The sequence below is a fragment of the Manis pentadactyla genome, chromosome 2 (genome assembly GCF_030020395.1).
Source record: "Manis pentadactyla isolate mManPen7 chromosome 2, mManPen7.hap1, whole genome shotgun sequence".
NCBI classification, from domain to species: domain Eukaryota; kingdom Metazoa; phylum Chordata; class Mammalia; order Pholidota; family Manidae; genus Manis; species Manis pentadactyla.
Genome location: NC_080020.1, coordinates 158481970 through 158498416, shown reverse-complemented (window position 1 = coordinate 158498416; position 16447 = coordinate 158481970). Strand labels below are relative to the sequence as shown.

Sequence of the window (16447 nt, the reverse complement as noted above, 5' to 3'; positions counted from 1 at the left end):
GAGATAGAGTTCTCTCCCTGCCTCACTCAACCTGAAGGGCACCACAGAACCCTCCCACCCCACCCCCAGACTCAGAGAGGAGCTGCCTGGCCCAGCACCCCCACCCATCCCCACCTCTCATGGCTTGACTTGTGCATGTTCCCTCCCCCTCATCTCACACCCCTCTCTCCTTGTTGTCTCCCTCCCTCCAGCAGATCCTCATTCACCCTTCGCCATAAAGCAGGAAACCCCCGAGGTGTCCAGTTCTAGCTCCACCCCTTCCTCTTTATCTAGCTCCGCCTTTTTGGATCTGCAGCAAGTCGCCTCCGGGGTCCCAGCAGGTGCCTCGGTCCCACCCTTCAATGCCTTTCCCCATGCTGCCTCCGTGTACGGGCAGTTCACGGGCCAGGCCCTCCTCTCAGGTATGACAGGGAGGTCCCCGGCGTGCAGCTATTGTGGGTGCGGGTGGGGGGTCCCCAGGGCAGGCGCCAGCCCCCTGGTCTGGGTCCAGGCCCCTCTCTGGCCCCCAGTACTGTTGGCCATCGTCAGAGGCCCTAAATCCTCTGGTAGCTTTTGGAGATGCCTGGAGTCAGATCTCATGTCTACCAAGTCAGGCCATGGGAAGGGCAGGCACTCTGAGAGTGCCAGGAAATGGGGTGCCAGGCAGATTTCCAAAACCCTGCCCAAGGCCCCATGGAAGAGCAGGGACTCTAAGGCTAGGAGCCAGGTAAAGCGGGAACTCTTGGTCTGGGTAAAAAATAAAAAATAAGGGAAAAAGAAAACTTTGGAGGGAAAAAGTAATTGACTTTCATAGCCAATTTCTGGATCAAATTTCTAAAGAAGACAGAGGGTCAGTCCCAGCTGGGTCTTCACAGTGCAGCTCTCCTCCAGCTTAACAGAGTCACCCTTGGAGGTCACTCAGGAAGATTGACTTGAGAGACAGGGGCTTGAGGGGGCGTCCTATTAGGGACCTCATCAGCCTCCAAACATTCAGAGCCGGAAGCGCCTTGGGGCATCTAGAGCAAATCTTTCCTTTGACTGATGAGACAGGCCCTGGGAGTAGGGCCTGGTGGGGGTCTCTAATGGGCTCCTGCCCTCTGGCCGGCTGAGAACGGGTGGCCTGTGGGTTGGACCTTGGCAAAGCTGGGTCTCCCTGGCAGAAGGACATTGGCCCAGGGCCTGAACAGCAGCTGAAAAAGCTGAGGGTGTTTGGCTTGGGCAGGAGGAAGCCTGAGGTGGAGTAAGGGTGTGCGGGGCAGAGACCCGTAACAGCCCCCAGATATCTGAAGGGCTTCCACAGAGATGAGACTCTTAGCTGTGGGCCCAAGGCATTGAACCAGGACCCATGGAGGAAGCCAGAAGTGGGCAGGTAACTTTCTGTGCCAGTGGTTTTCAACTTTGTTGGGCCTTGAAACACAATCTTGAAATGAAAACTTTTACCAAGGAACCCAAGTATCTAAAGCACACAAATGAAGAGCCACTCTGTTTGGAATGGAGGCTCTGCCTGCTGAAAGTGCTTGGACTTGAAAACCACTCTAACCAGAGAAGCAAGACCCCTGCCCGCCCCGAGGGGCCACAGCTTCATCATATTCGCGTTCACTGACCCTTTCTTATAACTGACCCTGTGTTTTCTGTCTGACTGGCGTCTGTATGTTTTTTTCTCTGTGCATCCCCATATCTAGTGTGGGAGACCCTCTTGGAAGAGGTGGGTGCAGAGGTAAAGGGTTAATAAAGGAAGCCCAAGTGTGTGGGCAGAGAGGCCATGCTTAAGGGTCTGAAGCAAGGAAGAAAATGTTGACTCAGAGTTCAAAATTTCAGAAGAGGGTGAAGTCAGTGGAGATGGGTCATTTGTTTTGACCAATGTGACTAAGGGGGAAAACTCCATGAGCTGAGTGGAGTGATGTCAGCCAGAGAAAATGGGAGGTGAGGGGAGGAGAGATAGGATAGAAAAGACTCACCTCCAGTGTGGGGCCCTGGGGAGCCTGCCAGGCTGCCAGCCTGCCTCCTGTGAATAGCAGGCCTGGGCCAGGAGGGCCGCCATGGGACAGGTAAGGGCCGAGGGTGTGGATGAGGTGTGTGAAGGGAGCCATTCCTCAGTTACTGCATGAGCCGGAGAGGCTGGCAGGAGCCGCTGAGCACAGAGGGGAGGATAGATGGCCATGGGAAGGGGATAACAGAGCACCACCTGGGGTGGTCTTAGGAAGTGTATGTGGAAAAGCCCCCGGGAAAATCCCTGTCCCAGACTCCCACACTTTCTCCCTTCACTGTCAACATGCAATCAAACTGGGGGTGACGCTTCCAACTTCTATCAGCTCTTAGTGTAGTGGCCATGCCCACCCTCCAGACCATGGTGGGGGTGGGTGGTGGTCATCCACCCCATGAGGCAAAGCAGCTGGCAGCTGGCAGCAGGCACAGGTGCTCATGTGGACAGCAGCAAATACATAGCATCAGTGTGCCCTTCAGGCAGGTGACCTCCAGAGCCAGGGCCAGCTGAGGCTGATGTGCAGGATGTGAGGGCAGATGGCTGCCCACGGGGCCCAGGGCGCAGCCCAAGGGCTGAAGATGCAGCCCAGAGGCAGGGGCTCAAGAAAAGCAAGGAGTACCCAGTTTGGAGGGACTGGATCCAGGCAGGTTTCCAAGAGCAGGAAGAAAGTCAGGGCTGCAGTTCACAGAGCCAGGCCAGCCCTGTGACTTGGGCACAAGTCACAGGATGGCTGGTACCCGTGCTGAGCCCAGAGTGTTGGCCCGGGCCTCTTGAAGACTGTCCCCCTGCAGCCCTGGCCAGGTTCAGACTTAATGTCTGCCATGTGGCAGAGCCACAGACAGCAGGCTGGGAGGACACTGAGGGGGGAGGAAAATGAGGAGGAGAAGGACCTCAAGGGCCTGGGGAGCTGGAAACCTAGCCAGGGGAGGAAGAAGTGAGTTTGAGAGACTAAATTATTCCCAGGTAATTCTGCAGCCAGGAGAAGAGGGGGCGGGTCCATGAAGGATCCCCTGCTGCCTCCTGAGAAACCTCTGCCTGCCTCGCAGTCTCCTGCTGTCTCCCACCTCCTCTTCTAGTCCAGGGACTCTGATAGTGCAGTTTCCAGGGTGACTGTCCTGGGTCTCGGCTTCTCCCTAATCATCTAAGAAAGAAGAAACATCAGGGTGTGGGGAACAGTAAGATTGCCCCCAACATGCCTGCCGCTTCCCTTCAGATGCCCCAGTCCAAGGTCCCGGTACTGACCGAGGTGATCCAGGGCCACCCCTGTCCTGGCTGTTCTAGGATGGCGCCCACTCAGCTGACCAGAAAGCTCTGAGTTTGGTTTTATCATCAAAGGGGTTGTCACCCACCTCCATCCTTTTGTGCAAAATTATATTTAGTCCTGCCAAAGAGATTTCTGGATTGCTATAAATTTTCCTTGCTATCAGAACAAGATAAGGAATTGAAATGGGGCCACTTAGAGGGCAGACATCAAAGCGGAGCAAATAAAATTGTCTGAAATCACCTCTACCCTCTGAATTCCTCCAAGTCATTGTTTTTGATCCTGGTCTCTACGAATATTTGGAATATTTACCAATATTTCTGGGATGCTACTGTTTTCTCATAGAACCCCACTCTGCAGCCCATTAACATGGACCTGGACATGTGTCAACTTCTTAAAACAGGGTTGTGTTGGAAGCATATTTAGGTGCAGAGGAATTACAAGTCAAAGATAAATGATGGTGAAAAGCCTTAAAAATAAATAAGTTGACAATAGGGCATGGTTAGGCCCTGAAGGTGTGCATCTACCTCATAGTTTCTGTGGTTTCAGTTCTAAGAAGGTCACAAGGTTGGCATTTGGAAGCAACCATGTGTTTAAGGATTTGAAGCAGAGATCTGTGGGATTGACAGGAGAGTTTACCATGGTCTGGGTGAGAGCCGTCCTGAACAAAGTCTTACCAGGCTTTCCAGGAGGGCCAAGTTTCATGGAAGACTTCGGGGGTCTGCTCCAGCATTTGATTCAGAAGCCTCAGCCCTGCTGGGAGAAAATTCAGGGACTGAGGGGAGACAAAGATTAAAATCTCACAATACAGGGGAGTGAGGCTGCTGAATTCTAAGCGCCACTTGGGGGCTAGTTCTTACGGGGTGGGGCCATAGGGGCTACCATGACTAAATCAAACTGTGGCTTAAGGGGAACATGTGCCTGGGCGCTCACCCATGAGCTGCAGATCAGGGTGGTGGAAAGGGACAGGATGAGGTCAGGAGCAGGGGGAGTACACACCACAGGGCTCCAGGGCCAGAAGATGCCTGGAGAGTACCCAGCACATAGGTATGTCCTCACCCACATCCCCAGTCATGGTAGGACACTAGTGCAGCCTCAGAATCCTTCTGAACTCAGGGCTCCAGAAAGCCCCTCCCAATCAATCAAGTGATAAGATGCACCCAGTTCTCAGTCTCTAATCTAACCTAGCTCCTCATAAGACAGATTAGGAGATACGATTCAAAGATACTGAGTACTCTGGCCCCCAGCCACAGTCTGGCCTGGATCTAGAGCGCTCTCTCTCAGGGAGGGAGAGAAAGAGAGGAGGCATCAGGCCTGAATTAGCCAGCTCCTTCCCCTTCACCTTCCTGTGCGTACCACCTGTCATCCTCTACCCCTCTTGTCCTCACAGACTGCGTGTTGCCCCTACCCTCGCATGGGCCCCAGCATCTGGCCATAGGCTACATCTGAGGGCCGAGCGCCTGAGTCTGAGACCTGATCATGCTGTAGTCTTCCTTGAAGAATGATCAGATTTTACCTGGGGGTAACTTCTACATATTTCTCCCTCCACTTCTAAATACACTAAAGTTCCCTTTTCCTCACCTGTGTTTCCAATCCCTCATTTGTTTAGATCTGAGTCAAGTGAACTGAACCCAACTGTAGAATCCCCATGGGTTTCACCCTGTTTGGTCCAGCACCAACCACGGCTGGACATTGCATCAAACAAATTAGAGGGTGGTATTCCTTCTTACCAAAACATTCACACAATTTTAAATGGATTTTAAGTAGTGAATACTGATGTACTGATGGCTCATTTCACATAGGATTTATTCTCTATGGGTTCTCTTGACATATAACAATCTTTAAAGGTGTCCTTTGCACTCATCAGTGTCCACCTGTAGCATGAGACCATAGCTCTGAAATACACTGACAACATCATAGCAAGGCAATAAAGTACATAAGGCTAGTCTCATTTGTTCCCATTTTGTGTGCAAAGAAACTGAGGCTTGGAGCATATATGTGGCTGGTTTAAGGGCACTTGGAACATTTGTCATAGAAGCAGGGTAAGGACTAAAGCCCCCTGGTTCTTAGACCCTTCCCTCCAGAAGAAGGCAGAAGCCCCGTAGGCCCGGTCTTGTTCATTGACCCCCTGCGCTTGGCTCCCAATGCCCATCCCAGCCTATGTCTCACCTTGATTCAGCCCTTGGCCTTGCTAATTTAGCACCCCTGCTTACTGCTGATCTGCTAGTGCTCAGGAGGGTGCCTAGTACATCATACCAATTCAGTAAGGATTTGTTGAATGAATGGATTGTCTTCTGGGAATCTAGAAATAGAGGCAAGGAGCCGGCAGCTCATAGGGCTCCACGGGATGCACCGCCCTGTCCATCATCACGAGGCAGTGATGATGCGGCTGTAGCATGAAGGACCTCCTGGGGACTGACAGGAGGGCAGGTGGGCAAGCAGAGGTGTAGAAGGCATGGACTTGGAAGCTGGCTGACTGGGGCTCACAGGGAGGAAAAGCAGCCCCCGATGTGGAAGAGGCAGAGGCATTCGGGTGGAATGGTCACAGCCTACCGCAGTCATTCTCACCCGGGGTGCCATTACCCCTGGGAGCACATGGCATTATCTGGAGACATTTCTGATTGTCCCACTGGGCAGGAGCTGCTTCTGGAATCCAGTGAGTGACACCAGGGATGATGCTGGACACCCTACAATGCTGAGTGCAGCCCAAAGTGCCGTAGACTGAACCTGAGAAATCTTATAAACATCACCAAGAACTAGAATGGCCAAAATAACTCATCATTCGAATGGGGGTGCTTTGAATGTGAAGTGGAATTATTAATAAATACAGCGGGACAGTTGTCATAACCAGGACCGACCTGGGCAAACCTTGCCAAGGATCCCTGGGTGAGGGGAGTCTGATCGGGCCTGCAGGACACAGGGGCAATGGGAGAAGGGGCCTGAGGGAAGGGCTGCGGCTGTTGGCACATGGAGTAAATGGGGAGAAACCCACCCAGCCAGGTGGGCTCCAAATAGGGAAGGTCTGACTGAGTTGGGGGGTTGAGGGAAAGAAGAGGTGGAGCCAGGGAAATGAGGTCTTTACAGAGCTGCCTCACCATCACCCACAAATTACAGATAAAGAGAGAGAGAGACAGGTGTCTGTTTTGCTCAAAATGGATTTCTTTTTCAGGAATGGAATTGACAGATGTATGGTTCATGGTCATGTGTAAGCACTAAATATCTCAGCCCACATCTCCTCTCCAGGTCAGCGATAGCCAATAGATTTCATGTCGCTTGCAGCTCTGATGGCTGTATCCACCTGGATTGCCAGGTCGAGGAGTAGGGACCCAGTCTCTGGCTCAGTGGAAGAGAGTGCAGTGATTGATCAGCAATGTCTGCCACAGGCCCAGAAGAGGAGAGTGATGGGCCAGCAGGCCGCACCTTTGTTATCCCTTCTCAAGGCCTTGCTCTGGGTGCTCCTCGGAGCTGGGGCTGAAAGGCTGTGAGCTGAGCCCAGTGCCCTCCGTGGTATCTGCTTAGATCGGCCGTGCCCACTGCTGTGCCGATACCATGGTGGATGAGGAGAACCTAGAAGGCTCCTGCCAGTACCATGATATTTTTACGGATGAGTAAGATTCATCGTGAATAAAATCATTGGAGAACAAGGAATCATACAGGACTGCAGTAGCAGGTGCTCCCTGTAAGGTGGAGCCTGTTCTGTAGAAGGCCAGACAGAGAGAGGACCGTGGGCTCAGAGGACGGGGGGAAGAAGTGTGTTTGGAGAATGGCTTTTGAGAGTGGGCCTGGCATGATGGGACTTGCTGAGCCTCAGGGGAGCAAGGCAGTGAGTACAGGAGCCCACTCTGGCCTAACTGATGACCCTTGCTGTATTTTTCCAGGGCGAGAGATGGTGGGGCCCACGCTGCCTGGATACCCACCCCACATCCCCACCAGTGGACAGGGCAGCTATGCCTCTTCTGCCATCGCAGGCATGGTGGCAGGTAAGGGGAGGGGCTGGGCAGGAGGAGGAGTATTGCAAAGACAAAGTGTTGGTCAAAGGTGGAGCAAGAGGGGGCAAGAGGCAGGATATGCTCCATGCACAGACTTCCCAGAGGGCATTGAAGGATGGGCCCAAGGGTGCATCTTGAAAATGCCTGCAGACAAGATTTCAGTGCAGTCTTGGCTTCTCAACTCACCCCAACTCAGCTCCCTTCTTCCACCTGCTTCCACACTCCCCACCACGATGGAAAGGGAGACGCTGAGACAGGCTAGCTCCCCACTTCTTCTGTTGATCTGGTGAGCCTTGATGGAGGGCATCCTAAGGGCCCTTGGAACACTGTGAGTCAAACACAAGCCTGGCCCTTGAGCAACCCATTGTCTCCCAGTTATTTAGCTCTGTTGAATCTGTTTACCCTCCTTGTAAAATCTGAATAGGAATGGTGTGGCTGGTGATGATGATGAAGATGGTTGAAATATATCCTCCTTTGCCCCCACCCTCACTCACCCCTGCAAAGGCAGGATCCATGTTCTAGGTACTCATTTCCCAAGTACTATCGTGAGGTGAGCTGGAAGTATTCTTCCATCATTGTTTGAACTGTCCTGGGATCCTGTCTGCCAGTCATTTGGGTTTCTTTGTCTACCAATATGATCATCACCCAACAGTGACACAGGGTTTCAAGGCCTGGACAAGTGAGGAGGACCAGGAGAGTGTCTTAGGGTGAGTCTTACTCTTTTAGGAACCGTATAAGAAGGACTTAAGGATGATTGGCTGGAATACAGTCATTTCCACTGCCCAGAGAGGTCTGAGGACCTGGCACTTCTGGAAGGGGCTCTGCATCAGGGCATCTGTGACCCCCATGCCAGCCCTGGACACCTCCCTGGCTCTGACCCCAGACACAGCACATTCACCCAGGCCTGCTTCCTTCCCTCCATGGCAGGGGTTGTTCTTTGCCAGCCACCCACTCTGGGTGCCCTGCGCTAAGGCAGGTGGGCTGGGCTCTCCTGGGCAGGATTGGGAGGGAGGGTGAGAGAGGGAAGGAGGCTCTGCTCTCCCTGGGAACCTGCTGAGCTGGCACTTGTTGCTGCCTGGTTACCGTGGCGATGTGCTTAATGCAGCGTTGAAAATACAGAATACTGACTCCTCTCTCCCTCCTGGCCCCAATCCCTCCCTCCCTCCCCTCCTCTTCTGGAGCGTGAAATGAGATTGGTCAAGATAAAAAAGGAAAAGATTCGGTTATTTTTTTAAGAGTGTGGATAATGGGGCCTCTCAATCAAAATCCCAGGCTCCAGTTGGCTCCCCCCATCCCCCTTCCAACCTTCCACCTTCCCCTGTCGCCTGCTTAGAGGAGGAGGCAGAAACATGAAGCACAGGGCTTTTCTCTTAATTATGAATCATTCCCAGGGGGCAGGCACAGGGCAGGGGGTTCCTGGGGCTCAGAGTGTGGCCTGTGAGGGAGCTGGGAGGTTTGGGCCTCTCATCAGAGCCCTAGGTTTCCAGAAAGACCTCATCCTGAGTGGGTGTTGTGGGCAAAAAATAGCACAACTATAACATCAAAGGCAGGTGAATTGCAAAAGGGAGTGGCCTTGTCTTGCAAGATGCCTGGGCTCCCGATAAGTTACATACAAATCAGTTTTCAGAAAGTGCAGTACTATTTAAATGCATCATCTTGCTCCTAAGAACTCCATGCAAATGAATTCTTAAGGAATTTCTTTTGTAGAGAAATTATTTGTCCATCTCTTACCAGCAGCTGTAATCTCCCAGTTAACAAATGGGACATTCCTTCCATTAAAATCAATAAATATTTATTCAGTACCTACTATGTGCTAGGTATATAATCAATGCTTACTGCAAGGCATACCAATGACATTCTTCAACCCATTGTGGAAGGAGGAGCTCATTTGTTATGGATGTCTGTGTGCCTGGCCATTCATCTATATAACTTCATTGCTTGTTTAATCTTCACTATGAGATGGGGAAATTATACAATCCTAGTTTTATATAGATATGGAAACAAGCTTAGAAAAGCAGAGTGTGATGTCCAGGATCATGACCATACTCAGTGGCTGACTTGTTCGAACACGGGTCTTTTGATTCAAGTACAGGGCTCCTCTACTATGCCACACTGCCTTCCACCATACCAGAAATAAAGGAACAAGTAATAGGAGAATGACACCGGGAGAGGGCGGGGACACAGACTCCTCTTGTTCATTCATCTTCTGCTTTTCTTTCCAACTGTTGCTGTTGTTACTGAGTCATTAACACAGTTAACGACCCTCTCACCAGCTCTGGAGCTGCACTGACAACTCCAAATAGATGGATCCACCCATCCATCCCTCTGGCTTTCCATTCATTCAACTTTACACACATTTTCTGTACATCCATGCATCTTCTTGTCCATTCTTCTATCCTTCCATCATCCATCCATCCTTCCTCCCTCCTTTCCTTCCTTTCTTTTTCCCTCCCTTCATTCCTTCTATCATCCATCCATCTATCCACCCTTAATCGGTCCATCCATCCTTCCTTCATCCAACCATCCATCCTTCCTTTCGTGCATCCATCATTTCAGCTGTCCATCTTTCCATCATCTGTCTTTCCATGATCCACCCTTTCAGCCATCCTTGAACTCTTCCATCCATTCACCACTTTTTCACTTAACACATGCTGGTTGAGGATCTACGGTACGGGATGCTGGGGATATAGCAGTGAACAGACAGGTCCCTCTCTTCATGGAGCTTATGACCTAATAGTGGAGAAAAGAGTACAGTAAACAAGTCAATGAATAAACAAGATTAGTTCAGATAGTGATAAGTGAAGATAATAAAATGGGATGATGTAATAAAGAGTCACGGGGAGAGGAGATAACTGTTTTAGATTGGGAGATCAGGGGAGGCCTCCCTGAGAAGGTGTTCAAAGCAGTCAGCCAAGTGACAAACTGGAGCAGACCATCCCCAGACCAAAAGAATAGCAAGTGCCAAGTCCCTGAGGCAGGAACTAGTTTAGCAGAGTCACATTGAGCAAGAGGGAGAGTGTATCCAAGAACAGTGAGCAGGAAAGCTCTACAAAATGATATGTTGGTAGTGACTGAGTCAAACTTTAAGATTACTCAGGCTGCTGAGAAAATGGATTGTAGACAATGGTGGAAGCACAGAGACCAGTTAGGGGAGGGAAAATGGCAATATTTCATGCAAGGCAGGACAGTGGCTTAGGATAAGGAGGTAGTGGTGAAGGAAAAGAGCCACTGAGGATATATTCTGATAGCAGAGCCAACACGATCTGCTGGTGCATTCTCTGTAGAAGTTCAAAAACAGGAAACAAGGATGACTCCTGGGTTTGAGCCTTAGGAAAATGCATGGGTGGTGGTGGCAAGTATATCCATGGGGACCTAGAGGGGGAAGAGGTACGGTGTGTGGCAGGTGGGAATCAACAGTCCTGTTGGGCTGCGTTGGGATCGAGATACCTCCTAGGTCCCACTTTCATAAACCAGTAAGCCCATGATATATGTCTAAAGTCAGAAAAGAATCTTGACTAAGGCATAAATTTCAGCCATTGTACTGAGCTATTATTTAATGCCAAGGAGTTAGACAAAATCATTAGAAAGAGAATGTGGATGGAAAAGCACAGAAGGCTGGCAAACCCTGGCCTGCGGGTCTTCAACATTCAGATTTCTAGCAGAGAAGGAACCAGCAGGAGAGTGACAAGGAAAGGCCAGTGGCTTAGGAAGCAAACCACAAGGGTGGACACCTTGAAATCTACAGACCCAGAGAGAGTGATGAACTGCCTCCAGATTGGGAGATCAGGAGACCTGCTCAGCAGAGTCAGCTGAGAGGCTGAGGGGCTAGTGAGCATAGCAACGGACATGACATGATCAAGGTAGAGGGCGTGAGGATTTGGGAGGATCAGTGCTGGCCTGACTGGAGGGGAATGACGAGGTGAAGACCGAGACCATGGATCCAAGAAAGGGGCTAGTGGCTGGTTGTGAGGTAGGAAGAGGTGTTTTAAAAGAGAAGATAGCAGAGCATGTTTTTGCTGGCTGAAGGGAGTGATGACTTAGGGATGGAGAGACTGACAAAACAAAGAGGAGAAGGGATCGATTGTAGGGGCCAAGTCCTCAGACAAGTGAGCAGGGTGGGATGCAGAGTAAAGGATGGGTTGGCCTTTCACCGGCTCGGGGGCATTCTATCCACCGTGGTTGCAGGAAGGGAGGAAGATGCAGCCCCCAGGAGTGCATCACCCCCTCACCCTGCCCCCTGCCCCAACTTCCATGTGAGTGAAGCAGATAGGTACTCAGTACTTGAGCACAGGTGAGCCAGTGAATGCATGAATAAGTGACAGAACACAATGCATTTTCCAGCTCCCTCCTTTGCCCTTTAGAGTGGGCAATGTCTGGCACTAGGTGGGGTTGGAGTAAGGCTCGGGGGCCCTTGCTGTGCAGTCCACATAGGCTCAGCTTCCTCCAGGGCATCGTGAGAGGGAGCTCTGGGGTATGCCAGCAGTACATGGGGCAATCACATTGTGGGGTACAAGAAAGAGCACTGGATTGCAGCAAGGGGCCAGGGTTCTAGCACAGGATCTGCTGCACATGTGGCCTTGGGCAGATGTCTCGCCCTTTCTGGGGAACAGTTTCTTCATTTGTAAAATGAATGGGTTAAATGAATTCTTAGTTTTCTTTTATTTTTCTTTGCTCTTTCCCTCCCATCCTTTGCACGTATTTTGTGTGTCTGATGTTTTCAGCTTAGTCCCTGCCCCAAGGAACTTACTGTGTTCCTGACTACTGCTGACTCCCTGGACAAGGAAGGATCCAATAGCCTCCCTCTGCTTCACACTTCTCCTCCTTGTTTCCACTCCTCCTGTGCAAATGCCTGCTTCTCTGACCCCAAGTCAGGCTTTAAACCTGGTTGGAAATGACTGCTTTGAGTCTCCATGGAGCTTTATTTTAGCACCTGCTTAATGGGAAAATACTAAATGTAGCATTTCCTGATTGCTTCTTATATACCAAGCATAGAGATGAGCATTTATTGTGTATCATGTAATTTAATCCTCAATAAAACCCCATGAAAGAGACAATAATTTACTCCTTTTACAGATAAGGGGTTCAGAGAGGTTAAGAGACTTGTCCAAGGTTACACAGCTAGGAAGTGGGGAACACAGATTTGACTCCAGGCAGGCCAGCTCCAGAGCCAGGCAGTCTTAAGCTCGCCTTCCAGAGTCTGAGAAGGAGACCAGAAGCCACAGAAGGCACTTAGTTCCCAGCAAATGAGATTCTGAGAGGTGGTGGGGACATTGATGGGACCTCAGGGTTGAACAGGGACTTGGCTTTCTGTCTCGATGAGTGCATAAAGGGCTTATCTGGAATTTAGAGTCAAGAGCCCTACAACCAGATTTTGCTCTGCCATTTACCAACAGGGTAATCCCCTGCAGTGATTTCCTCATCTACCAGTTGGCAGTAATTACGAGTGCGTCATAGGCTGGCCATGAGGATAAAGGCCACGGTGTGCAGGACACTGCTTTGCAAACATTAGCTTTGTCCCAAGTACCAGTGGTAATTGTGGTGGTCTGCTTGCCTTTGTTGTTGTTACTTAAGCAAAATTGTAGTAATTTCTCTGGTAAATAATTATTTTGGCAAAGCCAAGAATCCACACATGGAAAGAAGTGATCTCATTTACTTTGTGTAAATGCATGCACTGGGTTTACTTAAACTGACAGACTTGCACTGGGCCAGCCAGCAAAGTCCACAGAGCAAGTCTACGGCACAGGTTCCCCCAAGAAACCAAGGGCCTGAGGCCCCTGCCTCCTCTCCGCTCCTGCCTTAATCCTCAGCAACCCCACCCACCACGCACAGTCCCTGAGAATCTCATACCTAGGGTGGTGGAAAAGTTTATACTCCCGGATTCCTTCTGTGACTGCTCTGTGACCCCTTCCATTCCTGCTGGCCCCTCCCAGGAAGGCCCTTCTGCAGAAAGTCCAGGCAGTGTGGAAGTGGCCAGACCCTGGGTCCCAGAGTCCCACATGGCTTCCAGATGCCACCAAACCCTTGGGTTGTATGAGCATCTACAGATCCCAAGACTTCGCTTCTTCCTTGTAACACGGGCATCCTAATAGCCTCTTTTCTCTGGGAGTCCTGTGGAGGATGGGCCTGGGATGGCAGGGCCTCCAGCACCTGGAGAAGGGCACTGTCCAAAATCATGCAGACTGGGGTCCCCAAGGCTTGATGGGGGCCTTCTGAGCTCCCACAGTGTGGCTCCAGCTGCGCCTGTCCCACAGTGCCAGGCCCAACTGTTCTCCCCTGCCCCCAGCCCTGCCTGGCTGCCTGACACCTCACAGGCCTCTCACCTGCCTGCCTCCAACAGGAAGTGAATACTCTGGCAACGCCTATGGCCACACCCCCTACTCCTCCTACAGCGAGGCCTGGCGCTTCCCCAACTCCAGCTTGCTGAGTAAGTCACTCCCAGGCCCTGGGCCCTCTGCTCTGTGGGGTGGGCTTGGGGGCAAGGCTGGGCCAAACACCCTCAGAAAGCTGGGAGGCGCAGGTTAGATGGAGGGCTGGGGAGATGGGTTATTGAAGCCCAAGCTGGTGGAGGGAAGGTAATGTGTCTGGTTCTTTCTGGGGAATGGGCAGAAGCAAAGGGCGCCCCTGCCTCTTCCTCCTGCCTCCTGCCTAAGGCCTGTCTATGGCATCTCTGTTTTGTGTAAGACTCAGGACTTAAGGGTGGACTCAAGAATAGTCTCAGGGTGGACTTCCTGCCTTTGGGGACTTAAGGTCCAGCAGAGGCAGGGGCGTCCTGCAGAAGTGCATGTTGCCCTCCTGCCTGGGAGCGTGCAGATTGCAAAGAACGCCCTGCCGTGGCCCATATGAGCCACCTAAGTGGCTCACAAATACTTGTGCTTCAGCACCAGAACCCTCACACAAGAATCCTTTGTTCCCCATGTTGCTGATACTTGACCTGAGGTGTGGACCACCTGCAGGATGAGGTCCAGAGAGAGAGCTGCGGGGTTGCTCCTCACCCTTCCTGCCCTGGGGACCTGGGCTGGGTAGAGAAGCATTTCAGGAAACCAGGCCTCATAAATGGGGAACTTGAGTAATCCAGCTGGAGTCTCCCTGAGTGACAACTGAGTGTCTCAGAGCAAACCTGAGCCAGAGAGAAGCAGTGGTGCAAATGAGGCCCACCCGAGGGCACCATCGCAGACCTGGCAGGACCATCCATCCCCCAAAACCCCTCCTCCAGTGACCTCCTGGCATTCCAGAAATGACTGGGAGGGGGGTTGACCTGGACGCTGTTTGTCAGATAGGCTCAACCCCAAGCCATCTTTCTGTTTCATTTAGCCAGAAAGGGTGAGGGTGCTGAGCCACGCCAGGGCTCAAAGCACCTCCTCCAGGGGCCTTCGCGAGCTGTGCATCCTACAGGTGTGCAGAGCCTCCCCATTGCGGCCCTCAAAGGCACATCCCCCTTGGCCACATCCCATTCTAATCCCATGCGAGTTCCTGATCTTGCACTATTTGAGCAAGGCTGGGGAGTCCCTGGTGATCCCCCGTGTGCTTGGTTCTTTGGGGTGCCAGAGGCAACTGCTATCTCTTGCCCTCTGCCTGAAATGAGGGTGTTGAAGGTCAAAGCAGCTGGACAGGGGAGGGGCAAAAGCCACCATTTCCACTCTGGCCAGAAACTCAAAGGTGAAGCCAGAGAAGGAGGAAATAGAGCCTGAGAGGAGTTAATCTTTGATGATCAGATAGGCTAGAGGGGTAAATGATTAACTTGCCTGTCTTAAAGTTTAGCCGTGCAGGGGCTGCAGTGCAATTTCCCCCTCTGACCAGCAGTGTTGTTGTTTTCTCACCATGTCCAGGTTCCCCATATTATTACAGTTCCACATCAAGGCCGAGTGCGCCGCCCACCACCGCCACGGCCTTTGACCATCTGTAGTTGCCATGGGGACAGTGGGAGCGACTGAGCAACAGGAGGACTCAGTCTGGGACAGGCCCCAGAGAGTCACACAAAGGAATCTTTATTTATTACATGAAAAATAACCACAAGTCCAGCACTGCGGCTCACTCCCTGTGAGGTTGACTTAGTGAACCATAAAAGACAGGATGACTTTGGAGAAGGCCAAACTGTCCTCTAAGACTCCTTAATGAGGGGCAGGAGTCCCAGGGAGAGAGAACTGTCCTATTCCCCATTGCGAGAGAGACAGAATTGGGGGAGAAATACAGAAGATGAGGGGACAGCCCAGGAGCTTGAGAGGGATGGCAGCTGGGGCCCACTTACAGCCTTAGGGGTGCACAAAGGCACCTTTGTGGCTCTGTCAGCAGCTCCGGCAGTGTGGGCTGTGTGCTCACCAGTCCAGCCTGCAGCCACTGCCACCCTGAGAGTCACCTCCCACCTGCCCCAGAGCTGAGGCTCCCACCTGCTCCTCTCAGCTTGCTTGGCTCTTCCTGCATCTCCCTCATGGCCATGGGCTGAGGGGCTAGGTCAAGTCAGCCAGAAGCTGCACCTGGTGGTCAGCGGGCCTCCCCTTTGCTACAGCTGTGGATGTACAAGCACATGCCAGGCCCCTGCCCTGGAACATCCCTTTGGCAGAAGCATCAGCCAGACCAGCCTTTTCAGCTCAAGGCAGACATTCAAGGACCACTGGCTCCTAGGGGCGAGCAGCAGCCCTCCCAGGGCAGAGCCCTCCCCAGGCAGAGCAAGGCAGGATTGCTGGGAACCTGCTTCCCTCTCTCAGTGGCCCTGCCAAGCCAGATGTGCGGCCAGAGCCCAAGCGACTGAACAGACCCTGCGGCAAGCAGGAAGCCCGAATGGAGGCTGGCTCTCTGGCTCCCACAGCTTCTGCCCCCCAGGCCTGACTAAGTACTGCACAGGAAGCCCTGTGTGTGCCGAGCTCCCCTCTTCCCACCTCAGACCTTGGCCTCTGTGAGTCGTCTTCCAGCAGTCAGGCCTCTCTCCTTCATGCTTCTTTCTTTTTTTAAAGACAACCCACCATTGCCACGACTCAATAAACCATTACTCTCCGCCTCAGGCTTTGGGGTTGGCTGGGGAGGGAGCATCGGGAACTGGGCTTTCTCCAGAGAATCTCAGAGCCCAGTGGTCAACAAGCACACTTTGCAGCTGGGATGAAAGGGCCAGCTAGTGCCCAGAACCCTGGCTTCTCATTCTTCCTCTGCCCTTAATAGACGTTTAATAACACCAGGCAAAACACTTTTCCTCAGCTTTGATCTCTTCAGCCCAGAGTAAACACAAGGATACAGTAAGTACAT

The 16447-nt window shown here is 51.9% G+C and overlaps 1 protein-coding gene across 9 annotated transcripts in view; it reads left to right on the top strand.

The window, feature by feature from the left end:
- Window positions 1–16204, top strand: part of PAX8 (paired box 8) — a 55701-nt gene extending 39497 nt beyond the window's left edge. For 2 of the 9 annotated variants that reach the window (XM_036930747.2, XM_036930746.2), the window contains exons 9-12: window positions 274–401; window positions 7103–7204; window positions 13551–13637; window positions 15040–16204. In XM_036930747.2, coding sequence (XP_036786642.2) covers window positions 274–401; window positions 7103–7204; window positions 13551–13637 — 317 coding nt within the window. In that variant the 3' untranslated portion in view covers window positions 15040–16204. Of the gene's footprint in view, window positions 1–194; window positions 402–7102; window positions 7205–13496; window positions 13638–15039 lie in introns of all 9 variants that reach the window. The other 7 variants (XM_036930744.2, XM_036930743.2, XM_036930742.2 and 4 more) reach the window with 5 other exon arrangements.
- Window positions 16205–16447: the final 243 nt, after the last annotated feature.